The sequence below is a fragment of the Saimiri boliviensis genome, chromosome 14 (genome assembly GCF_048565385.1).
Source record: "Saimiri boliviensis isolate mSaiBol1 chromosome 14, mSaiBol1.pri, whole genome shotgun sequence".
Lineage (NCBI taxonomy): Eukaryota > Metazoa > Chordata > Mammalia > Primates > Cebidae > Saimiri > Saimiri boliviensis.
This window is the reverse complement of record NC_133462.1, coordinates 813,636-840,834: the sequence shown is the minus strand read 5'-3', so window position 1 is coordinate 840,834 and position 27,199 is coordinate 813,636. Positions and strand designations below refer to the sequence as shown.

General features: G+C 46.7%; 1 protein-coding gene and 1 pseudogene across 1 annotated transcript in view; one reads left to right on the top strand and one right to left on the bottom strand.

Annotated features, from left to right (window-relative positions):
* Window positions 1-1,547: 1,547 nt before the first annotated feature.
* Window positions 1,548-27,199, bottom strand: part of LOC101051382 (uncharacterized) — a 28,939-nt gene continuing 3,287 nt past the window's right edge. Inside the window, exon 2 of the mRNA XM_010332380.3 lies at window positions 1,548-27,199. Coding sequence (XP_010330682.3) covers window positions 24,957-27,199 — 2,243 coding nt within the window. The 3' untranslated portion in view covers window positions 1,548-24,956.
* LOC101035568 (uncharacterized) lies at window positions 3,003-4,211 on the top strand (annotated as a pseudogene).

The following is a 27,199-nucleotide window of genomic DNA, read 5'->3' as shown; positions in this document are numbered from 1 at the left end:
GGGTGGTCTCGATCTCATGACCTCTTGATCCACCCACCTCAGCCTCCCAAAGTGTTGGGATTACAGGCATGAGCCATTGGGCCCATCCTCGCCTTAGTACTTATATTATCCGGGTTCCAGGTAGTTGTTCATCTTGGTGGTGATATAAAGATCCCTTGGTTGTCCCAAAGACGCTGAGGAAGGAGATCAAGGCATCTAGGATCACCTCCCCCTTGACCTCCACACTGCATCTCAATAGAAGAAAAGGCTGGTCGACTGGTCCCTCCTAAATCACCTTCCTATAAGATAGGTGTGGGTCCGGGGGCGGTGGCTCACGCCTGTAATCCCAGCACTTTGGGAGGCCAAGGCGGGTGGATCAGGAGGTCAAGAGATCCAGACCAGCCGGGTGCAGTGGCTCAAGCCTGTAATCCCAGCACTTTGGGAGGCTGAGGTGGGTGGATCACGAGGTCAAGAGATCGAGACCATCCTGGTCAACATGGTGAAACCCCGTCTCTACTAAAAATACAAAAAATTAGCTGGGCATGGTGGCGCGTGCCTGTAATCCCAGCTGCTCAGGAGGCTGAGGCAGGAGAACTGCCTGAACCCAGAAGGCGGAGGTTGCGTTGACCCGAGATCGCGCCATTGCACTCCAGCCTGGGTAACAAGAGCAAAACTCCGTCTCAAAAAAAAAAAAAGAAGAGAGAGATCGAGACCATCCTGGTCAACATAGTGAAACCCCGTCGTTACTAAAAATACAAAAAATTAGCTGGGCATGGTGGCACGTGCCTGTAATCCCAGCTACTCAGGAGGCTGAGGCAGGAGAATTGCCTGAACCCAGGAGGCGGAGGTTGCGGTGAGCCGAGATCGCGCCATTGCACTCCAGCCTGGGTAACAAGAGCAAAACTCCGTCTCAATTAAAAAAAAAAAAAAGAAAAGAAAAAAAAAACAGCAGGTGTGGTACGGGGGAATCTCTCCGGAAGACACTGTTTTTAAACAAGATCAAACCCCAACCCTACTCCTCCATCCTGAGACCAGAACCCTTTCACATGTAACTTCTAAAACTGTAAACCCAAGACCCTTTCACCTGTAATTTCTAAGGCTGTAAACCTAAGATTCTTTCTCTGGGAATATCTAGAGTGTAAGCCTATATAAAGGCAGAGCTTCTCTGTGTTAGGGGAGCTTGGCCGTTGATACAAAACATAAGCCCTCACTCCCGCGCCGTGACAAGAAACACCTCTTCCTTCCCGGTTCAGGGTTCAAGAGGTCTGTTTTTTGCGGCCACTCCTGCTTCAATGCAACTAAGTTTAGCCTTCCCAACGTGGACTTGGGTCCTTAGTAATAGCATGAGTGAGGACTGGACTAGTATTTTGGTGCCAACAGAAGCAGCACATTATTTCTGTCTTCCCAATTCTTGAGAATTTGCCAGTTTATCAGTCCTATACCTTGTCACTTGTGCTGTTAAATCCAGCCCTGAACTAGTAATTCTGGACTCCATATCTCACCTATTTTTCTCCCTGCTCTGTCTGCAGTGGTCTTCAATACTGGCTTATATATTTTGTATTATGAAGTATCTACCTATTCCTTTTTTTTTTTTTTTTTTTTTAATGGAGTCTCGCTCTGCGCTCTGCAACCTAGGCTGGAGTGCAGTGGCATGATCTTGGCTCACTGCAACCTCCGCCTCCAGGGTTGACGCAATTCTTCTGCCTCAGCCTCCTATCTGGGACTACAGGTGCCCGCCACCATGCCCGGCTAAATTTTTTTTTTATTTTTAGTAGAAACGAGGTTTCACCATGTTGGCCAGGTTGGTCTCGAACTCCTAACCCTGTGATCTGCCCACCTCACCCTCACAAAGTTCTGGGATTACAGGCGTGAGCCACCACACCCAGCCATATCTACCCATTCTTAACAGTCTCTAATTGAAGAGGGAAATTAAATAATAACAACAGTAGTCTGTAATTTTTGCATAATAAAATGTACTGTGTTGTGTTCAATATATAACTTAACCCCCAGCTCTGCTTGAAATTAACTAACTCCCTGTAAAACCCACCTTATCTATTCTCCCCACTTACTCAGCAAAGTTCCAAGATACCTCAAGACTCCTGTTTTACTTGCAGACCAGTTGCAAGGTCATAGGGTAAGATAACATCCAAAGAATATGCAATGCATTTCTAAAAATGCTATTTTCTAATGCAATGTACATCACAAGACACGTCACAAATTAGTAACTGTTCTTTGTTCTGGCTTCTGTAACCCTGTTAGCTGCGACGTCATCCTGGATGTCTAAAAAGTCAAGCCTTGTCTTTGTTAGGCACTCAGCCTTGGGGTGCGCATCTGCTGAGCCGGTGGCCACCTTAATAAAATCCTCCCATTTCACCCATTGGTCTCTCCAGTCTCCTGAGTATTCTGCAACATCACCAAAGGATGTTGTGCTCTAGTCATGTTGGGGGGGGGCCTGGACATATTCTTCTATGTAGCACTCGCATGTCATGAGCAAATAAGGTTCCACAAACAACTTTGCACAAGGAGGAATTATAGACCTTTTTTTTTGAGACGGAGTTTCGCTCTTGTTACCCAGGCTGGAGTGCAATGGCACGATCTCGGCTCACCGCAACCTCCGCCTCCTGGGTTCAGGCAATTCTCCCGCCTCAGCCTCCTGAGCAGCTGGGATTACAGGCACGCGCCACCATGCCCAGCTAATTTTTTGTATTTTTAGTAGAGACGGGGTTTCACCATGTTGACCAAGATGGTCTCCATCTCTTGACCTCATGATCCACCCGCCTCAGCCTCCCAAAGTGCTGGGATTACAGGCTGGGGCCACCGCGCCCGGCCCTAGACCCTCTACTCTGTTGCCTTGTTTAGTCATGCTGTTGACATCATGAGGCCTCCTACATCTGTGATAATCATAAACAGTCCCAACCTCAACCTGAACCCAACTCCCTATGCAAGCAAATAATTTCATAGACTAGTTTTTTAGTTTGTCTGATATTCTTGTGGGTAGCCTCATAGAAGCACCAATACGCAACATGAACACGTACCTCACCAGCATTTCCTTGCTTTTAGGTTGTTGGCATGGAAGGGAAGAGGAGGCGGCACCTTCTGAGCAGAGCGCTTGTATATATGTATACAAAGACCAGAGAGTTCACAGTGGAGAAAGGCCTTATGAGTGCAGCAAATACAGGAAATTATTTCACCAAAACACTATACTCCACATTCATGAGAGATTTCATACCGGACAAAAGCTTCATGCATGCAGTGAATGTGGAAAATCATTTCACCAATGCTCTTCACTCTTGCAGCGTCAGACACTTCACACTAGAGAAAGGCCTTATGAATGTACTGAATGTGGGAAAGCCTTTGCTGAAAAGTCCAGTCTCGCTAACCACAGGAAAGTTCACTCTGGAGCAAAGCCTTATGAATGCAACGAATGTGGGAAGTCCTTTCCTTATATATCCAGTCTCATTAAACACAGGAGAGTTCACACTGGAGAGAGGCGTTATGAATGCAGTGAGTGTGAAAAATCATTTCTCCGAAGTTCTGCACACTTGCACTGTCAGAGAGTTCACACTAGAGAAAGGCCTTATAAATGCAGTGAGTGTGAAAAATCCTTTAGCTTAAGGTCCAACACCTCATTCACCATCAATGAGTTCATATAAAGAAAAGCGTTAAGTGTGGGCAGTGTGGGAAATCTTTTGGCCAAGGCTCCGGCCTCATTAGATATCTCAGAGTTCACAGTGGAGAAAGGCCTGATGAGTGCAGTGAATGCAGGAAATTATTTCATAAAAAATCTGCACTTCGTGTTCATCAGAGATATCATACTGGACAAAAACCTTATGAGTGCAGAGTGTGTGGAAAATCATTTCACCAAAGCTTTTCACTCTTGGAAAATCAGAGTTCATACTAGAGAAAAGCTTTATAGGTGTAGTATATATGGAAATTCTATACTGAAACTTCTAGCCGTGCTAAACACAGGAGACTTCACACTGGAGAAAGGCAATACGAATGCAGTGATTGTGGAAAATCATTTCGCCAGTTCTTCGCTCCTTCAACATCAGACAGTTCATACGGGAATAAAGCCTTCTAAGGGAAGCAAGTGTGGGGAATCCTCTTGCCCAGTCTTTCTGCTTCTTCAAGGCCAGAGAGTTCATTCTGGATCAAGGCCTTTGAGTCTGATAAATGGGGAATATTCTTTAGGTAGAACTCTAGCTTCTTTATATAAGGAGTGCTCCCACTGAAAAAGTGTCTTTTAGTGCAATGAATGTGAGAAAGCCTTCAGCACTGCACTCTCTGATTGGTTACCAGAATATTTACATGAGGAATATACCACAGATGTGCAGGCAATATTTTTACTTGCTCAGTATAACACTGGAGGAGACCACTTATAAGGATGCAATCTACCTAAATTGAATGTCATACATCAAATAGCTGCATACATCCCAGGTCTGTGGGAAGTGCATTGCATTTTTCAACCTGCCCCTCTCCCTTGTCAGACTTTTGTGACTGACAGTTATCTTGCAAAAAGCATTTCACCTTCATCACTTGGCAGGTGCCCACAGTTTCATCATTCGCCTTTCGCCTACCTCAGCATGATACAGAAGTAACTTTCTCTTTCATTCACCAGAGGGTTTGTTGAGTATCCTCAGCACTCATTCCATTCTCAATTCTTTCTCTGATGAGTTAGGCCATGGACCTAACCCAATTTTGGCACAGATGACTCTTCTGGTGACTTGAAAAGACGTACTACCTTTTTCAGGGATCTTTTGTATCTCACAGCATTCCTAAGATGGAATTTTCTAGCCCGCCAGTCAGGAATCTGAGATATCCTGCGGCCCATGACCCTGGTTTGTGTTACAATAAAGGCTCTGCTGCTTAAGACACCTTCAATCTTGGGAACGGTTATAGAGTAGCTGGTATTTACTGCCTCCCGAGTAGCTGGGACTACAGGCATGTACCCCCATGCCCTGTTAATTTTGTACTTTTAGTAGAGACAGGGTTTCTCCATGTTGGTGAGGCTGGTCTCAAACTCCTGACATCAGGTGACTCACCCGCCTCAGTCTCCCAAAGTGCTGGGATTACAGGTGTGAACCACCACAGTATGCCAATAAAATGTTTTAAAATAAACAAAATTTAAAATGTAAACAAATGCAGTGTAATTTCAAAACTGATCTTGATTAAATCATGAAATTATACAACATTAAGCAAAGCAGATAATAAAATTCGAGATTTAAATAGATGGAAGTCTTGAAAATGCAATGGTACTGGGAAAAAAAAAATCTAGGTTACTAGGAGGGCTGGGAAAGTCAGTTCCCCTCTACTGACAGCTTGACCTTTGCCCTTCTTCTACAGCTGTGACTGTCATGCCCTATAACCCCAACAAGTGTCATCCAAAAAAGCTACTCCTCCATCTTGTACCAAGTTCTTTCTGATGTTCTAATGGCATTACCACCATGGTCTGCATTTTCCCTGCTCAATATGACCCACAGTTCCACCCTGGTTCACACAGTAACTATCATTTCTGGATGACTCCCTCCTATGTGTCCAGCTGCACACATAATGCCTTGACTGTTCCACTCAAACATATGAGTGAGTATTCACAGGGCCCAAACTAAACTTCCAATGTCCCCATGGAAATTACCACCAATTTCCCCATCCCAGTTACTGGAGCTTTGATTCCTGCAGCTACTGGGACCATGAAAACCTGGGGTTGGCCGGGTGCAGGGGCTCACGCCTATAATCCCAGCACTTTGGGAGGCTGAGGTAGGCAGAACACAAGGCCAGGAGTTCAAAACCAGCCTGGTCAACATGGTAAAACCCTCTCTCTACTAAAAATACACAAAGTTGTCAGGCATGGTGGCAAGCGCCTGTAATCCCAGCTACTCAGGAGGCTCAGGCAGGAGAATCACTTGAACCTGGGAGGCAGAGTTTGCAGTGAGCCAAGATCACACCATTGCACTCCAGCCTGGGCTACAAGAGCGTAACTCTGTCTCAAAATAAACAACTAACAACAACAACAAAAACTTGAGATCATTACTGACGCTTCCCTCTGTCACTTCCTTACCTACAACATGCAAAGATCTACTTGTTCCTTTGTTTAAAATATACCTAGAATGCTGCCTTTTCTCCCATCTGCACAGCACTCTGGTCCATCAACTCATCTGAATTATGCCAGCAAACTCCCCCCAGGCCACCTCCCTCCTAATTAACCCAGGAGTCTGTTCTCCAGTGTGCAACCAGATAGATCCTATGAAGACCTGAGTGAGACCACCTCCTTCCCATCCAAGCATCCTAGCACCTACGTAACAGACGCTAGCTTTGCAGGAAACCACATTATAAGCCTAAATCTTCAGCCCCGGCTTTTTGTTCCTATCAGAAAGAATGGAAACCTGCGGTACATATTCCAAGCTCAGTCACACCTCAAAGCATTTGCACAAACTGATATGAATTCTTTTTTTTTTTTTTTTTTGAGGCGGAGTTTCGCTCTTGTTACCCAGGCTGGAGTGCAATGGCGCGATCTCAGCTCACCGCAACCTCCGCCTCCTGGGTTCAGGCAATTCTCCTGCCTCAGCCTCCTGAGTAGCTGGGATTACAGGCAGGCGCCACCATGCCCAGCTAATTTTTTGTATTTTTAGTAGAGACGGGGTTTCACCGTGTTGACCAGGATGGTCTCGATCTCCTGACCTCGTGATTCACCTGCCTCAGCCTCCCAAAGTGCTGGGATTACAGGCTTGAGCCACCGCGCCCGGCTATATGAATTCTTAAAATAGAAACCTGTTTCCGTTGGTTGCCAGAAATAAGAACACTTCCATTAATCCTGAGCTGGCACTCAGTACTCTGAGCTTGGTGTATCCACAGGTTCCCTACTCCGAAGAACCGGGAAAACATCAAGTCAACACTCAAGACACCCCAATCTCAGACACCATACAGTTAATGTCAGGTTCAGTGAGACACTGGGACACTTTCTCTTTCCCCATGTTGGCACCACAAGCATTTTCAGTCTTCAGCACCCATGAGAATAAGCAGCCAACTGTGACAACCTCCAGCTGATAAAACCTCCATTGATCCCTACACAACCATACACCCAGGGGCCCTGGGGCTGATTAATACATTTCAATTCTCAGTACTCCTTCTTACCACCTGTGACCATGAATGGAGACCCCACTTCTCAGTGCCCCCAGTCCTCATCGTCCTCATTCCACTCTGTTCTCTGAGAGCCTTCTGGAAACCTCTAAGGACATGATCCTCTTCTGTTCACAACCCTCCATCCATCCCAGGACACTCAGATTGAAGGCACAACCCCTAAGACAACCAATACAGGTGAACTCCGGCTCATGTTCAGCTTTCACTAGGGCTTTTTTCTTTTCTTTTCTTTTTTTTTTTTTTGAGAGACAAGGTCTTACCATGTTGCCCAGGCTACTCTAAAATTTCTGTACTTATGTGATCATGATGGTCACCAGATTCTGAAATGTTCATGGCTCAGGTGCACCTCCAAGCCTCTGAACCTGCTGGTTCCTCTACCTGTATCACTCTACCTGGGGTAAAGCCTGCAATACACAGCATTTACCTGAGCCAGGTTCATGCTGCCATCCACTGTGGGTAGAGCAGGCATCACCCCAGGCAGTGCCTATGAGCCTCAAACCTGCCTCTTGGGAGCAGAAACGACTACTCCTCTTGTGCCTTCTTCGTCCCAACCCAGTAGTCCCTAACCTGACAAGCATGCCCAGAAATCCCTCCTCCTCTGCCTTGCAACCAGCACCTTCTGGGTAAAGTAGTTCCCAGAGTTGTCAGCCAACCGTGGTGGTATCCTCCAAGAGCAAGCAGAATGCAGACATGTGACACTCTGAGGATTGCTGGGGTAAGAGTTTTTAGGAATTTTAAAATTCAGTTAATCAAACTCACTCTTGAAATCTAGAAACCCTGCTCGTACCTCAAGGGAAGAAGGCTATTGATTCTTTATAAAAGTATCAAATATCTATCACATCAGATGCTAGGAAGCTCATCTTGCACCCAAGAATAAAAATACTATTTGAGATGCTCCTAAAGTTTACTTATTAAGTGGCAATATCACTGGCATCATTCAGAATTACAATGTGTGCACTCAGAGCTGAGAATCTTAAGTATGGATTGCTGTTTAAATTCATGTAGCCTGGGCCTGGCACGGTGGCTCATGCCTGTAATCCCAGCACTTTGGGAGGCCGAGGTGGGCGGGTCATGAGGTCAAGAGATCGAGACCATCCTGGTCAACACGGTGAAACCCCGTCTCTACTAAAAATACAAAAATTTGGGCCGGGCGCGGTGGCTCAAGCCTGTAATCCCAGCACTTTGGGAGGCCGAGGCGGGCGGATCACAAGGTCAAGAGATCGAGACCATCCTGGTCAACATGGTGAAACCCCGTCTCTACTAAAAATACAAAAAATTAGCTGGGCATGGTGGCGCTTGCCTGTAATCCCAGCTAGTCAGGAGGCTGAGGCAGGAGAATTGCCTGAACCCAGGAGGCGGAGGTTGTGGTGAGCCAAGATCGCGCCATTGCACTCCAGCCTGGGTAACAAGAGCGAAACTCCGTCTCACAAAAAAAAAAAAAAAAAAAAAAAAAAAATTAGCTGGGCATGGTGGCACGTGCCTGTAATCCCAGCTAGTCAGGAGGCTGAGGCAGGAGAATTGCCTGAATCCAGGAGGCGGAGGTTGCAGTGAGCCAAGATCGCGCCATTGCACTCCAGCCTTGGTAACAAGAGCGAAACTCCGTTTCAAAAAAAAAAAAAAAAAATTCATGTAGCCTGAATCACTACAGTCAGTTTTGTGAGTTTCACTGTTTTGCTGGAACCGAAAGAAAATTCTCCATAAGACATAATGACAGGATGCGTACAAAATATAGTTAGAACAAATGAATACGACATAGCATTGCTAGCCTAACAGGGTAGCTATAGTCAAAATAACTTAATCATACATTTAAAAATAACGAATACAGTATAATTGGATTGTTTATAACACAAAGGATAAACCCTTCTGGTGATGAAGACCTCAAGCATTATTAGGGGCAAGCTGCCTCAGAAAACCCCCTCTGCCCAAGCTGACCCCTGCCCCTACTCTGATTGCTCCACTTCTGAACTCCTATCCAGGTGCCTCATCAAGGCTCCCAGACACGCTAAATCACCCAACAAGTCCCTCAGTCCCTCAGTGTCCAGTGTCGCCTCCATATCTCATGCCAAGCCCAGTCATCAGGAAAAGCTGAAAGGGGTAATGGGATCCTTAAAATTCAGTTAACCAAACTTACTCTTGAAATCCAGAAACCCTGGACCTCCCTCCTGCCCATAGCCCTAGGCCACATCAGAGCCAGCCCAAAAGCACCCTCCCTCCTTCCTCACAGCCCATTTTACTTAATGTATGGACACTGTGTCCTCTTACAAAACAGGAACCTTTTTAACTCTCAGCTAAGAGAATAATACCTCCCAACACTTTCCCTCATCCACCATCTCCTCCATGAACAAGCAGACCAGGCCCTCCTACAGAGACCCGACCAACTGAACCCTCTTACCAGAACATGTCTTCCTAAAAACTCTTACCCCAGCAAGCCTTAAACCAAAGTGGGGCCGGGCACGGTGGCTCAAGCCTGTAATCCCAGCACTTTGGGAGGCCGAGGCGGGTGGATCACAAGGTCAAGAGATCGAGACCATCCTGGTCAACATTGTGAAACCCCGTCTCTACTAAAAATACAAAAAATCACCTGGGCATGGTGGCACGTGCCTGTAATCCCAGCTACTCAGGAGGCTGAGGCAGGAGAATTGCTTGAACCCAGGAGGCGGAGGTTGCGGTGAGCTGAGATCGCGCCACTGCACTCCAGCCTTGGTAACAAGAGCGAAACTCGTCTCAAAAAAAAAAAAGAAAACCAAAGTGGGAAGGTCCTTTTCAAGTTCTTCTTACAACTCTCACCGCAGCTAAACTCTCAGGACATATCTCCTGGTGCCATCTTTCTAGATTAAAACAAGCTCCTGAAGCACCCACTGACCCACCAGCACTCTTCTCAGCCCAAACTCCACCTCACACCTGTTCCTGAGGACAACCCACCACCGTCTCCCTCCTCTTAAAAGCCGTAAGTACTCCCAAACCCCTAAAGAAACTTAAAAGCCCTTTCCCTGCCTAGACTGCCACTTCACCCTCTTCCTCTACTCTGTCTGCCAAGACATCTCTTGGTTCCACCCCCAGGCTCCCACACTTGAATCTCTTTTAGTGTGGATAAATGACCTGCTTTTCCAACGCACTCTGTGTGACTTCTCCGCAGATGAAATGAAGCAATTGACCTTTTTGCTCACTTTGCCTATCTATCCCTTCTACTCCATTACACCACCACACCACCACTTCCTATCATCCATAACTGCCACTACAAAACCCTCAGCTTAACCGATGCTCTGCAGAACCACTCCAACCTGACCCTAGCAAAAGACTGCTGGCTATGCTTCTCCCTGTCAGCTACTACGTATACTGCCAGTACTGCTCTGCAAAAACCTGGGTTTCTACCACTTTGACCTATCATCCCCAATGAGAGAGAAAAAGCCTCTCCAAGACCTTACACATGCAGTCATTAGCCAGGTCTCCCATCCCTGAAACAACCACAAATACCTTGATAGAGGACAGGCAGTACAACTTCTTCATACCTGTATTTCCAATCTCACCCCATATACAGACAATAACAACAAACCCATACACGGCCACATAACCATGAACACGGATTTAACTTTCCAAGCCCCAATTTGCTTTCAATACAATCTGTCTTCAGGCCTACCTCTGGGGCATCTACTGCCCGGTCAATGCATCTATACCTTACAGCTTTAGGCCGCAACCATCAAAACTTTCAAGTCGGCCAGGCCAGTGGCTCACGTCTGTAATCCCAGCATTGTGGGAGGCCGAGGTGAGCGGACCATAAAGTTAAGAGATCTAGACCACCCTGGCCAACATGGTGAAACCCAGTCTCTACTAAAAATACAAAAATTAGCCAGGCGTGGTGACACGTGCCTGTGGTCCCAGCCACTCGGGAAGCTGAGGCGGAAGAATCGCTTGAACCCAGGAGGCGGAGGTTGTAGTTAGCAGAGATTGCACCACCGCACTCCAGCCTGGAGCAAGACTCCATCTCAAACAAAAACAAAAACAAAAACAAAAACTTTCAAGTCTTCCAAGCTGCTCCATTTAAGCTGCTCCATTTAAGCTGCTTTTCAGGACCCCCTGGAGCCATTAGTAACTCTCGACTTAACTAACAATCAGGATTTTGCAATGTGAGGCATACCTTTTGCGTGACTATACAGCCAGGAACCCTTTGCAGTGCAGCCCCCACCCCTGAAGAATGCCTCCTTATACCCGTATTTAACCACTCTTCTGAATGGATCCCAGTAGATACGAAACCAAATCTCTCCAAAGGGAAAACAAAACACATGGAGCCACTCACCTTTCCCTATTAATCCCTTTTCAGCCTCTTACCGGGGCTGCCCTAGCTAGCACCCTAGGCGCTGGGAAAGGGAAAGCAAAAAACTCACACACCTTTTCAATACGCACAACCAGTTCTGTGTGCCCAGCCAAGGCGTGTTCTTCATGTGCAGGACCTCAACTTACCTATGCCTCCCCACTAACTGGACTGGCACCCGCACCCTAGTCTTTCTAAGCCCCAAAATAGACATGGCCCCAGGGAACCAAAGCTTACCAGTCCCCATCAAAGCTCGTCCACCAGCCTAAGCCTTGCAGGCTTGGATTTACTGCAGCCACAGGAACAGGATAGCAGGGCTGTCTGCCTCCCCATACTACCATCACACCTTCCCCAAACACCTCTCCAACTACAAGACATGGCAGAACCCACTCTTACTCTTTAATCCCAGATGGACTCTCTAGCAGCAGTTACACTCCAAAACTGTCCAGGTTTAGACCTGCTCACTGCCAAGAAAGGAGGACTGTGTACTTTTAGGGGAAGAATGCTGTTTCTGTACTAACCAGTCAGGACTAGTACAAGATGCTGCTTGGTGGTTAAATGAAAAAGCTTCTGAAATCGGGTGCGCCTCTCAGATTGCTGGGGTCATCTTTGGAGTGGAGCACCATGGCTCCTCCCACTAGCTGGATCTCGTTTCTACCCTTCTAGCATTTGGCCGCTGCCTCTTAGGGCTCCTCACCCAGTTTTTACAAGACCATATTAAAGCTTTCACCCAAGAAACAATACAAGATATGATGCTGCTCCAAGAATACCGACAGTTCCAGGAACGACAATCCCTACAATCTAGCCTCTCCCCAAAGTCGCCCCTAACCAGCAAGCAGCAGCCAGATGACAACGGGTCCCTCCCCTAATGCCTATTAAGAGGCTGTAATGTTAGAAACAAGCTGCCTCAGAAAACCACCTCTGAGCAAGCAGACCCCTGACTCCCACTCTGCTTGCTCTGCAGCTGGATGTCTGAACCCCTATACAGACACCTCATCAAGGATGCCAGAAGTGGTACGATTAAGCAAAGCCTGATGACAGCCATCAGGGAAGCTCAGCGGAGGGGGGCGGGCAGGCAAAAAAATATTTGTTATCCATACTTGTAAATTCCCGTTTGACTTATACCTGTAAAATCCTATCTTCTTTTTTTAAAATTGCTGCCAGTAAGTCACAGGATAACTTAAGTCTGTCACAAGTTGACAAACTATCTCTACACCTATTACAAGCTGATGGATTTCCTCAGTCCTGAAACTTGCTTATGCCCTTCTCACGCCATATAAACCCCTCATTTTTTAAGCTCGGTGCTGCCTCCTCTGATTGTTATGGGGCAGCCGGGCAGGTTAATAAAACTTGCTTGCCTGACTTTGTGTCTATAATCCTTTCTCTCGGCTAACCTTACAATTATTACAAATTGCAAGCCTCCATCAAAATATTTCATGTAACCTGCAAATATATACACTACTATATACCCACAAAAAAATCAAAATGAAGGCTGGGTGCGGTTGGCTCATGCCTATAATTCCAGCTACTCAGGAGGCTGAGAAAGGAGAAGCACTTGAACCCAAGAGGCGGAGGTTGCGGTGAGCCAAGATCGCACCATTGCACTCCAGCCTGGGTAACAAGAGCGAAATTCCGTCTCAAAAAATAAATAAAGATAGATAGATAACAAAGATGGAATGACAGGGAAAAAGACAGACGTTGGTACACCCTGAGGCAGGTAGTGAAGCTGGCTTTTGGCCGCTGGTTCCCACAGAAAATTGCTCAACTAATGCCAGCAAACTCAAAAATTGGGGTTCAATCCAGGAGGATTTCATGAAAGAAGTAATTCAAGAGTAAGCCAACAGTGTAAAGTGAAAGCAAAGCAGCATTAGAGCAGCCAGTGGACAGGAAAATTGCTGCTTCTCAGACAAAGCAGCACCCGTGGCTAGCTATAGCTATAGCAACTCCCTATTTCTGTGCTAAATAAGCAGTGGGTTATTCATGAATTCTACAGAAAAAGACTAGGGAGTTCCCAGAACCAGGGGTTCCTTCTCTTTTAAACCACATGAAGCTTCTGGGGCATTGCCACACATTTGTAAACGGCCATGGTGAGGGTGGAAGTGTCTTTTAGCATGCTTATGCATTATAATGAGCATATAAAGAGCAATGAGGGCAACCAGAGGCCATGTTCAGTGCCATCTTAGTTTTATTGCTTTCGGAAGGTTTTTTTTTTTTTTTTTTTTTTGAGACGGAGTTTCGCTCGTTACCCAGGCTGGAGTGCAATGGCGCGATCTCGGCTCACCGCAACGCAACCTCCGCCTCCTGGGTTCACGCAATTCTCCTGCCTCAGCCTCCTGAGTAGCTGGGATTACAGGCACGTGCCGCCATGCCCAGCTAATTTTTTGTATTTTTATTAGAGACGGGGTTTCACCATGTTGACCAGGATGGTCTCGATCTCTCGACCTCGTGATCCACCCACCTCGGCCTCCCAAAGTGCTGGGATTACAGGCTTGAGCCACCGCGCCCGGCCTTTTTTTTTTTTTTTTTTTTTTGAGACGGAGTTTCGCTCTTGTTACCCAGGCTGGAGTGCAATGGCGCGATCTCGGCTCACCGCAACCTCCGCCTCCTGGGTTCAGGCAATTCTCCTGCCTCAGCCTCCTGAGTAGCTGGGATTACAGGCACGCGCCACCATGCCCAGCTAATTTTTTGTATTTTTAGTAGAGACGGGGTTTCACCATGTTGATCAGGATGGTCTCGATCTTTTGACCTTGTGATCCACCTGCCTCCCAAAGTGCTGGGATTACAGGCTTGAGCCACCGCCCCCGGCCTCAGCAGGTTTCTTTAATGCATCCTGTTTTAACCAGATCCTGCTGCACCATGAGCAAGGTAAAGATCAGTGCTCAAAAAACAATTGCAGATGTAGGTAACTATAAGGATCACTGTGTCAGTATTGTAAGGTCCATAGCCTTGCTAGGACCGGGATGGACAACACCCACCCCTCTCCATGCCTGATAACAGCTTATCAGTCAGGACACATTACTCAGCATCTGGCTTCTCCATAGGGCTCCCCTCACCCACTTCTGCATTCTGCTCCCAGGTCTATATTCAGCACTGAACTATGCACTCTTAGCACTAAACTACCTTGCTTCCTCTTCTGTCTCACTCTCCCTCCCCAGCACACTCCTGCTCTGAACTCATAAATGCACTTAGCAAACCCTGAGAAGGCCTAACTGACCTTCCTCTATCTGACCCAGACCTCACTCTGTATGTGGATGGGAGTTCCATAGTAACGGCTGAGAGACAGCGGAAAGCAGCCTATGCCATGGTCATAGATCCAGCCACCCGAGGCCCGCTGCCTCCCTGATGAAGCCACATCACAGAAGGCAGAACTCACCGCCTTGAGCCGGGCTCTCACGCTAGCACAGGGAAAGTGAGTGAATACCTATACTGATTCGAAGTACGCTTTCCTTATTATCCACTGTCACTCTACCCTCTGGAAAGAGTGGGGATTCCTTACAACCAAAGAATCCCCTATAATCAATGCTACTCAAATCTCTAATCTCCTAAAAGCCCTGTCACTATCCAAGGAGGTTGCTGTCATCCCACTGCTAAGGGCACCAGGCCCAACAAGACACTGTTTCCCCGGGCAACGCACAAGCTGATGTGGCAGCTAGAGCCTTAACACCAGACCAACCCCCACGCCGCCAGCCTACTCACCGCCGCCAGCCTACTCACCGTCAGAAAAACAGGCCCTCATATCAAAAGGGGGAACTGAGTCTAATCAGGGCTGGATCTTGCTAAATAGCAGGACCGCCCTTCCACTGGAGCAGGCTCCTAAGATAATTTCTGAGATACATCAATCCTTACATATAGGGCCCAAGGCATTATATCGCTTTGTACAGCCCCTTTTTTTCCTCCCAGGCTTATAGCAGACGATTGAGCAGGTGCACAAAGTATGTGTTTCTTGCTCGAAAGTCTCGTCTCAGGGTGGCTTAAGGCCACAGTTCCCTACTCACCAGATGCGTGGCAATTTACCGGCCCAGGACTGGCAAATCGATGTTACTCATACGCCCTCTCACAAAAAAACTTTGCTACATTCTAACCTCTGCAGAAACCTTTTCTGGATGGATTGAAGCCTTCCCTACCTCCAGGGAAACCGCAGACACGGTGGCCTCCATGTTAATTCAGGAGATCATCCCTCGCTTCAGCTTACCTGTGACCATCCAGCCGGACAACGGCCCAGCTTTCACCGCTCAAGTGGTCCAGTTGGTCGCCAAGTCTTTTAACATCTCTTGGAAACTATACATCCCATACCACCCCCAGTCGGGTCAGGTCGAACGGGCCCACGGCATCCTCAAGAACCATCTAGCCAAACTCATCGTAGAGGTAAAACTCTCCTGGCCCACACTCCTGCCTCTTGCTCTGGCCCGAGTCCGAGCTGCCCTGACACGGGAACCGACAGGCCTTAGTCCCTTTGAATTGCTGTACGGTAGGCCCTTTGTGGTTTCTCATAACCTCCTGGCACAACCCCCTCCCCTGGCTTCCTACCTTCCCTACCTCTCTCTTCTCTGGCATTTACTCAGGGAACACGCTGACCGCACTCTCCCTGTGGTCCTAAGCCCGGAGGACTCCCATCTGGCAGTACCTCTCCAGCCAGGTGATAAGTGTCCTCCTCAGGGAACTCAAGCCAGAGTCTCTGCAGCCCCGGTGGTCAGGACCCCATACTGTTATCCTAACCACCCCAACTGCCACCAAACTTTTAGGCCACACTCCATGGTATCATGTATCCCGCCTCAAACTGGCCCCTCCGAATGACCACTGGAGATCCGAATCCCTGGGCCCCACGCGTCTTCGCCTCACACATGGCCCCGACCCGGTACCCCTAACCCTCCAAGCCTTTCTCATCACAATAGCTCTAGCCCTTCCTCTTAATGCAAGCCCTTACTATGTCTGGCGGTTCTACCTTCAAGAATCCTGGACAGATGGCCCCGCCACTGAAACTCATTACCTTGCCCAGGCAGACTGCCAACCTGCAGGGTGCCAGTCAGCCATGACATTCAAATTCCCGTGATCCAAATCCAAAACTATTGGGAATTCTGGGGGTACGCCTGCCCTCTGTTTTCTGTATCAACAAACCGAGGACCATTGTCGAAAATGGAATCAGACCTATGGTGGATGCCCATATGGTAATTGTGTTATGCATATTCCCTTCAATACTGAAGTCATCCCAGCGAACTATTACCGTAGTGACATGCTCCACCTCAACCACCAAGGTAAAGTGTCTCTTGTGATCCGCGACCCCTGGGACAGGCGCTGGGAGAAGGGAACTACAGGCAAAATACACTCCTACTTTCAAAGGAGCCACCCCAGTGGCACGTGGCTAATATATCGAGCCTATACCCACACTCTGCCTGTCGAGACACACCGACTTAACTCCTTAAGCGATACTATCCAGCAAAATGAAGCCGCCTTAACTAACCAAATCAAACCCTCAGGGAACACTCCTGAGCCTTTTTCATGGATAACGCTGGTGCGACAGGGTGCTAACATGCTGAGCCTAACTGAAGCAAAAAAACTTTACGGACTGCTTTCTGTGAGCCTCCCTTAACCAACCCCCCTTAGCTGCAGTTCCCCTTCGAACCAGTTTCAGCCTGTGACAATCACCCACAGGACCTGACACCACCTTAATGGGCATCCCCTTGTTCAAAATACATTTCCAAAGTCTCTCTCTCTGCTATGGAAAAACTGGAAGTCCCAGTCTCAGGTGCAACATCATGGTAGAAGTGAAAACCACCCTTTACGCACCTCCGGGGGGTACTTCTGGTGCAATGGAACCCTAACCAAAGTCATCAAAACATCCTTCCTGTTTCCCTGTGTGCCCATCACCCTAGTTCCACAGTTCTAAGTATACGGACAGGCTGAGTTTCTGTCTCTCATCAAACCGTCTCCTAACACTGGGACAAGCAAGCAGTCTTCCTTCCAATAGTAACAGGTCTCTCTATAGCATCTTCACTAGCAGCGGCTGGAATGGGGGGGATGGTGCCATGAGCTACAGTGTCAATTCGGCCACCCAACTAGAAGACAAATTGCATGTGGCCACTGAAGCATCAGCCGCCTCTTTAGCCTCTCTCCATCGACAAATCACTTCACTGGCGCAGGTAACACTCCAAAACCAACGGGCCCTGGAACTGCTGATGGCAGAGAAAGGAGGTACCTGTTTATTTCTTCAGGAGCAGTGCTGCCATTACGTCAATGAAACAGGCCTAGTGGAGGAAAATGTCAACACCCTCTATCGCCTCCAAGAGGACCTCCTAAGAAAGCAAAGCGTACCAGCTTCCTCTTTTAACTGGTAGCAGTCTCCCATCCTCGCCTGGCCAGCTCCTACTATCACCCCCATCATCGTTGTCTGTTTATTACTAATGCTAGCCCCTTTCTTTCTCAGGTTCTTACAAGCCCGCATAAGGGGAATTTCCAGGGTAGCTATAAACCAGATGTTACTTCACCTGTACATCCGGATCCCAACCGAGACACCGGCCAACTGCAACGCCCCCCCACTCCGCCCCCATTCAGCAGGAAGTAGTAAGAAATAAGCGTCGCCCTATGTCATCAAAAAGGTCGGGATGTAAGGTTAATGGCCTTGCTGGGACCCGGATGGACAACCACCACCCCTCTCCATGCCTGATAACAGCTTATCAGTCAGGACACATTACTCAGCATCCGGCTTCTCCATACGGGCTCCCCTCACCCACTTCTGCATTCTGCTCCCAGGTCTTATTCAGCACTAAACTATGCACTCTCAGCACTAAACCATACATTTGAACCCACAAAAATTTAAGAAATCCTGCCAAGCTTTACCCAATGGCAGCCCTCCCCATACATCCTTGGCCAGCCCACCCCTCAATAAGTCTCGCCTCCTTACCTATAGCGGCTCGCCCCGTCCAGGCCTTGTATCCCTACAACCAAAGAAATTGCCTATGCTTTGCTTCCCCAATATCCAATCAATCGCCTCTGACCCCCCATAAAACCCACTGCCCTGAGAAGTTAAGCGCAAGTTCTCTGGCCCCGTCCCGGACCATAGAACCTTGCCCGGGAGCTGAATAAATTGGATTTTTCATTTTTTTTTTTTTTTGAGACGGAGTTTCGCTCTTGTTACCCAGGCTGGAGTGCAATGGCGCGATCTCGGCTCACCGCAACCTCCGCCTCCTGGGCTCAGGCAATTCTCCTGCCTCAGCCTCCTTGGATTTTTCATTTTTATATACTGGCCTCAGTTTCCTCATTTCAACTTGGCAATATATCTTACAAAGCAATATATCTTACAAGTATGTTTCTTAATCCACATGCTAAGGTATACTCAATTTCTTTTATCACACTGACATCTATCTCAAAGGAAGAGCAACTTAACCGATGTCACGATGGTACACATCAGTGGCTACAACCTCCATAATTACAGCACAGGTAAAAAAGGCCATCTGAATAACATAAACAAGGCATCTGGGCTGCAAAATTTCATCTACTTACAAGAAAGTGATTGTTATTTTCCAGAGACTGCAGGAATATCCTCACACTGGGAACTAGGATTATCTTCACAATAAATGTTTTTATTCATTTATTTTTTTTTTTGAGACAGAGTCTCACTCTGTCACCCACGCTGGAATGCAGTGGTGCGATCTCAGCTTACTTCAACAACCGGCTCCCGGGTTAAAGTGATTCTCCTGCCTCAGCCCGCCAAGTAGCTAGGATTACAGGCACATGCCAAGAGGACTGGCTAATTTTTACATTTTTAGTAGAGACAGGGTTTCGCCATGTTGGACAGGCTGGTCTTAAACTCCTGACCACAAGAGAATCGCCCACCTTGGCCTCCAAAAGTGCTGGGATTACAGGTGTGAGCCACCGCCTGCCTGGCGTCAGAATCTATTACAGACGCAGTGGCTCATGCCTGTAATCCCAGCACTTTGGGAGGTCAAGGCAGGTGGATCACTTGACGCCAGCAGTTTGAGATGAGCCTGGTAACATGGCAAAACCCCATCTCTACTAAAAATACAAAAACTTCTGGGCATGGTGGCTCACGCATCTAATCACAGCTACTTGGGAGGCTGAGGTGGGAAAATCACTTGAACCTGGGAGGTAGAGGTTGCAGTGAGCCAAAATCATGCCACTCCAACGTTGTCAACAGTCTTAAGAAAGCAAGCATCAATTCAAATATCCATAAATGGATGAATGAATGAATACATGACATTTCATGGCAGACTATACTTCTCAGCAATATACAAAGAATAAACAACACATATGTCTCTATTGGTATCAAAATAAGCATGAAGCAGGAGAGCACCCATGGATTATAAGAGGAAACACTTTATTACAGCAGTCAGAAAACTCCAGAAAATGTAAAGTACTCTATTATACAGAAAAGTAAATCAATGGTTGCCTGGAGAGCAGACAGAAAAATCTTTATAAAGGCTCCAGGTAAACACAAAGGTGACAGAGAAGTTCATTATTGTGAATCTGACTGCTTCACAGGATTATGAGAAAATTCAAGGCCGGGAAAGATGGCTCACGCCTCTAATCCCAGCACTTTGGGAGGCCGAGGCTGGTGGATTATCTGAGGTCAGGAGTTCGAGACCAGCCTAACTAATATGGTGAAACACAATCTCTACTAAAAATCCAAAAATCAGCTACACGTGGTGGCATGCACCTGTAGTCCCAGCTACTCAGGAGGCCGAGACAGGAGAACTGCTTGAACCTGGGGGGTGGAGGGTGCAGTGAGCTGTGATCACACCACTGTACTCCAGCCTAGGTGACACAGGAAGACTGTCTCAAAAAAAAAAAAAAAAATGGTAGAAAATTAAAGACATATATATATATATTACAACTTAAATATGCATCCTTTATTGGATGTAATTTACATCTTTTTTTTTTTTTTGAGACAGGGTCTCACTCCTGTCACCCAGGCTAGATTGCAACATTGCCGTCTTGGCTCACTACAACTTCTGCCTCCCAAACTCAAGCAATCCTCCCACCTCAGCCTTCCAAGTAGCTAGGACTAAAATACATGCCACCATACCTGGCTATTTTTCATAGAGACATGGTTTTGCCATATTCCCCACGCTGGTCTCCAACCCCTAGTCTCAAAGAATCTGCCTGCCTCGGCCTCCTAAGGTGCTGGGATTACAGGCACGAGCCACGACGCTCAGCATATACCTTATTACAACTTTATAGTATGGTTGAAGAGAAAAACGCAGATTTGCCATTATTTTTGTTAACAGGTTTGGCAACTCTATAATGATTCTACCAATTCTTCTCATGACCTAAGTGGGAAAACTAGCCTCCACAGAAGCAAATATTGACGAAGCAGAAAGTCCATTTCTACCTGATTAAACTAGATAGCTAGCTGGTCACAAAGCTACATCACTCAACTGAGATCTTTTTCCCTATGCTGTTCTTCCTACTAATGCAGGAATTACCTTAAAGTGACAAGCCCAAAGGTTACATGAATTCACAAAACCTTTAGATTATTTCCTCTGACAATACCTTAGCTACACAACATTCCCCATTATGGAATTTCTGTATCTGCTTATCCATCATAGACATAGTTATTGGGAAACTACGTACACTCCTCTAAAATACATACATTTTGGCCGGCCAAGGTAGCTCATGCCTATAATCCCAGCACTTTGGAAGGCCCAGGCAGGCAAATCACCCAGGGTGGGAGTTCAGATCAGCTTGACCAACACGGAGAAACCCCGTCTCTGCTACAAATACAATAAATTAGCTGGTGTGTTGGCACATGCCTGTAATCCCACTAATTGGGAGGCTGAGGCAGGAGAATCATTCAAACTACAGAGGTGGGGTTTGTGGCCATTACACTCCAGGCCGGGCACCAAGAGCAAAATTACATCTCAAAAATATGAATAAATAAAAATTATAAAATAAACATTTCAGCCAAGGACAGTGGCTCACACCTGTAATCCCAGAATTTTGAGAGGCAGAGGTGAGTGGATTACCTGAGCTCCAGTTGAATTCAAGACCAGCCTGGACATGGTGAAACCGATCCCTACTAAAAATACAAAACATTGCCTGGGTATGGTGGCACGTGGCTGTAATTCTACCTACATGGGTGGCTAAGGTGGGAGAACTGAAAGGCAGAGGTTGCAGCGAGCCGAGATGGAAACACTGTGCTCCATCCTGGGCAACAGAGCAAGACTGTGTCTCAAAAAAAAAAAAAAAAAAAAAGATATTTCAAAAACTTCATTACTGTCCCCTCTGCTGCCTAGAATTGCAATAAAGTAACTACGTAAATTATATAATTGTAATTTCGACCTATAGCCTTACAACATGTGATGCTGCCTTATAGAATTCTGGATATCTGGGCACATGTGTGCCTGGTAAGATCTGAACAGATTTCCCTCAACAGTACTGAGCACAATGAAATTTATCTCATCAGAGAATTTTGTCTTGCTAAGGAAAACCCACCAAACTTTCAGTGTGGTACTGACACCAAAATAAAAAAAAGATACCAGATATTATAAAAACTGCCCTGATAAGCCGGGCGAGGTGGCTCAAGCCTGTCATCCCAGCACTTTGGGAGGCCGAGGCGGGTGGATCACAAGGTCAAGAGATCGAGACCATCCTGGTCAACATGGTGAAACCCCGTCTCTACTAAAAATACAAAAAATTAGCTGGGCATGGTGGCACGTGCCTGTAATCCCAGCTACGCAGGAGGTTGAGGCAGGAGAATTGCCTGAACCCAGGAGGCGGAGGTTGCGGTGAGCCGAGATCGTGCCATTGCACTCCAGCCTGGGTAACAAGAGCAAAACTCTTGCCTCAAAAAAAAAAAAAAAAAAGAAGGCCGGGCGCGGTGCCTCAAGCCTGTAATCCCAGCACTTTGGGAGGCCGAGGCGGGTAGATCACGAGGTCGAGAGATCGAGACCATCCTGGTCAACATGGTGAAACCCCGTCTCTACTAAAAACACAAAAAAGTAGCTGGGCATGGTGGCGCTTGCCTGTAATCCCAGCTAGTCAGGAGGCTGAGGCAGGAGAATTGCCTGAACCCAGGAGGCGGAGGTTGCGGTGAGCCGAGATCGTGCCATTGCACTCCAGCCTGGGTAACAAGAGCGAAACTCCGTCTCAAAAAAAAAAAAAAAAAAAAAAAAGAAAAAAAAAGAAAATCACTTGAGTCTGGCAGGAGGAGGTTGCAGTGAGCCAAGATCGCGTCACTGCACTCCAGCCTGGAAAACCAGAGTAAAACTCCATCTCAAAAAATAAAGTAAAAATAGGCTGGGCGCGGTGGCTCAAGCCTGTAATCCCAGCGCTTTGGGAGGCCGAGGCGGGTGGATCACGAGGTCAAGAGATCGAGACCATCCTGGTCAACACGGTGAAACCCCGTCTCTACTAAAAATACAAAAAATTAGCTGGGCATGGTGGCGCGTGCCTATAATCCCAGCTACTCAGGAGGCTGAGGCAGGAGAATTGCCTGAACTCAGGAGGCGGAGGTTGTGGTGAGCCGAGATCGTGCCATTGCACTCCAGCCTGGGTAACGAGAGCGAAACTCCGTCTCAAAAAAAAAAAAAAAAAAAAAAAAAAAAAATTAAAAAACTACCCTTTACCCACCAGACCTATGAACCCACTATCTATAGTATCCATGCTACAGATAAAGACCACAAAGCCCTGAAGTCCTCTTTTGGAGGCCTTGGGCAGCTATGCAAACTACGCCACAAGTGGAGAAAGCTATATTCTGCATTGATACTGTCTCCTGAGCGACAGTTTACCTGTGCTATGCTTCAAGGTAGCAGGACCCAGGCTAGAGTGCAGTGGCACCATCTCAATTCACTGCATCTTCCACCTCCCGGGTTCAAGCAATGTTTCTGCCTCAGCCTCCAAGCAGGTGGGACTACAGGCACGCACCACCACACTTTGCCATTTTTGTATTTTTAGTAGAGGCGGGATGTCACTATATTGGCCAGGTTCATTTGAACTCCTGACCTCGTGATCCCCCTACCTTGGCCTCCCAAAGTGCTGGAATTACAGGCTTCAGCCACCGCGCCGGCCAAAATAGTCCATCTTTTCAGATCAGCACAAGAGTCCTACGGGACAAAAATGGGGAAGGTCCACAGAAAAAAATGAAAAAGGAAGAAGTGCCGAGGATACCGAACAAATATTTCTGTGACTACATCAGGAATTAAAAATTAAAAAAATCAAAAAGGGGGCTGGGCGCGGTGGCTCAAGCCTGTAATCCCAGCACTTTGGGAGGCCGAGGCGGGTGGATCATGAGGTCGAGAGATCGAGACCATCCTGGTCAACATGGTGAAACCCCATCTCTACTAAAAATACAAAAAATTAGCTTGGCATGGTGGCACGTGCCTGTAATCCCAGCTACTCAGGAGGCTGAGGCAGGAGAATTGCCTGAACCCAGGAGGCGGAGGTTGCGGTGAGCCGAGATCGTGCCATTCCACTCCAGCCTGGGTAACAAGAGCGAAACTCCATCTCAAAAAAAAAAAAAAAAAAAAAAAAAAAAATCAAAAAGCCCCAGCATAGTGACTGATGCCATCCTATAATCCCAACACTTTGGGACACCAGGCAGGAGGATTACTTGAGTCCGGCTGTTTGAGACCAGCTTGTGCAGCACAGCAAAGCAAGATTCTAACTCTACAAAAAAATAGAAATGTAAAAACTTAACGAGATAGTTGAATGATGCAATGTGAGCACATACTACGTGGCCGAGGCATAATGGCTTTTGCCAGAGAAGTGGCAATCACTTAAGTCTAGCAAGATTAATAGAGCAGAGTAAAAAATGCAATGCAGCTGCCACATACATGGAGTTTTTGATGATGTCCAATGTATGACAGTCAATCTAGACACACGGCAGCCTCAACAATCTCCTACAATATTATACTGAAAAACACATAATTGGCTGGACACAGTGGCTCAAGCCTCTAATCCCAGCACTTTCAGATGCTGAAGCGTATGGATTGCTTGAGCTCAGGAGTTCGACAACAACCTAGGAAACATGGTAAAACCCTACCTCTACTAATATAAGACGATAGCCAGGTGTGGTGGTCGGTGCCTGTGGACCCAGCTACATGGAGGCTGAAGTGAGCTATGATTGCACCACTGCACTCCAGCCTGGGTGACAAAGACCCTGTATCCAAAAAAAAGAAAAAGAAAAAATAATAACAATCCCTATAAATCAACAGTGTTTTTCTCATGTCAATGTTCTAGGATCCAATGAGAAAAGGCAGAAGGCTTTTGGCAAATATTACACTCAAAAGGCATTTTCATAGGGAAAGCTCTTCTGTGAGTTATGAAGCTAGACTCCTGGATAAATATTCTGTATTGTCAAACAAGTAAAGCCTTGATCTAGTGTTAACTATAATCCTGAAGGAATACAGAGGTGTGGCTACAAAACTGCCCCAGTTTATTTTACTTGTAAGGACTTTTCTCTCGTGTGAATTCTCCAATGTCCAAGGAGAGCAGATCGTCACATAAACCCTTTCCACATTTGCTGCAATCACAAATCCTTACTCAAATGTGTACTCTTCTGTATTTAATGAGACGGGACTCATTCACTGCACTCATAGGTGTTCCTTTTGTGGACTCTCTGATGATTACAAAGTGAAGAGCTCTGGCTAAATTTCTTTCCACATTCACTGCACCCATAAGGCTTTTCTCCAGTGTGAACTCTCTTGTGTTTACTGAGACTGGAGCTGTCGGCAAAAGATTTGCCACATTCACTGCACTCAAAAGGCTTTTCTCCAGTGTGAAGTCTCTTATGAATACGGAATGTAGAACTGTAGGCAAATGACTTCCCACAATCACTGCATTCATATGGTCTTTCTCCAGTGTGAATTCTCTGGTGGTAAGTGAGGTGGTCCTTTGTCCTAAAAAACTTCTGACAAACCTCACACTCATATGGCTTCTCTCCAGTGTGAATTCTCTGGTGTATAAGGAGGCGAGCCTTACTGTAAAATAATTTCCCACACTTCACACATGTATAAGGTTTTTCTCCAGTGTGAACTCTCTGGTGTTCAAAATGGTGTGAATTGTACCTAAAAGTTTTCCCACACTCCCGACACTCATAAGGCCGCTCTCCAGTGTGAACTCGCTGGTGTTGCTTAAGTTTGCTCTTTTGACTATAAGATTTCCCACATTCTCCGCACTTGTAAGGTCTTTCTCCAGTATGAATTCGTTGATGTTGAATAAGGACGGACTTCTGACTGAAAGATTTCCCACACTCCCCACAGTTATAAGCTGTCTCTCCAGTGTGAACTCGCTGGTGTTCAGTAAGTCTGCCCTTTCGACTATAACATTTCCCACATTCTCCGCACTTATAAGGTCCTTCTCCATTATGAATTCGTTGATGTTCAATAAGGACGTACTTCCGACTAAAAGATTTCCCACACTCCCCACAGTTATAAGCTGTCTCTCCAGTGTGAACTCGCTGGTGTTCAGTAAGTCTGCTCTTTTGACTGTAACATTTCCCACATTCTCCACACTTATAAGGTCTTTCTCCAGTATGAATTCGTTGATGTCGAATAAGGACATACTTCTGACTAAAAGATTTCCCACACTCCCCACAGTCATAAGCTGTCTCTCCAGTGTGAACTTGCTGGTGTTGAGTAAGTCCGCTCTTTTGACTAAAACATTTCCCACATTCTCTGCACTTATAAGGTCTTTCTCCAGTATGAATTCGTTGATGTTGAATAAGGATGTACTTCTGAGTAAAAGTTTTCCCACACTCCCGACACTCATAAGGCCGCTCTCCAGTGTGAACTCGCTGGTGTTGAGTAAGTTTGCTCTTTTGACTATAACATTTCCCACATTCTCCGCACTTATAAGGTCTTTCTCCATTATGAATTCGTTGATGTTGAATAAGGATGTACTTCTGACTAAAAGATTTCCCACATTCCCCACAGTCATAAGCTGTCTCTCCAGTGTGAACTCGCTGGTGTAGAATGAGGTTACCCTTTTGACTCAAAGATTTCCCACATGCAGGTTTTTCTCTACTGTGAACTTGCTGATGGTGAACAAGGCTGCGCTTATGACTAAAAGATTTCTCACATTCTCCACACTCATAAGGTCTTTCTCCAGTGTGAAACCGCTGATGTTGAGTGAGGCTACCCTTTTGACTAAAAGATTTCCCACATTCTCCACATTCATGGGGTTTTTTTTCACTGTGAACTCTCTGGTGATTACTAAAGCTATCATGTTTGCTAAAGGATTTCCCACATTCACAGCACACGTAACATTCTTCTCTAGGGGCACGTGTCTGATGCTGACCAAGAACATTTTTGGTGCTAAGATGTTTCATGCATCCTGCACAGCTGTAACGAGCTTTCCCCCCGTGAAAGGGTGATTCACACTCGGTTTTACTGTCTGACTTCTTCCCAGTGTGAATCACCTCTTGCTGAAGTAATCCTGACCTGGGCAAAAAGTCCTTCCCACTCTGACTGAAGACAGATGACTGCTCTGACACAGGGAACTTATACCTCTTCACAAACAACGCTGCCTTAACACTGCTTCTACAGGGTTTCTCTCCCACACACTGATTCTGGTGCTGATGAAAGTTTGGACTGTCATACGATTGACTACCCCATGCCTCACACCTGTGCTCTTTCTGCTTGGAATGTGTTCCCTGATGATCTGCCACGTGCAAAATGTCCCCCAAGATCGAACCATGCATCTCACAGGGGTGAGCCTTCTCGGGGAACACACCTGCTGTAGGAGTCCTGACCTGAGTCTCTCTCTGCACATAAATGCTCTGCTTAGAAGGTGCCTCCTCATCTTCCACTCCACACCAACAAC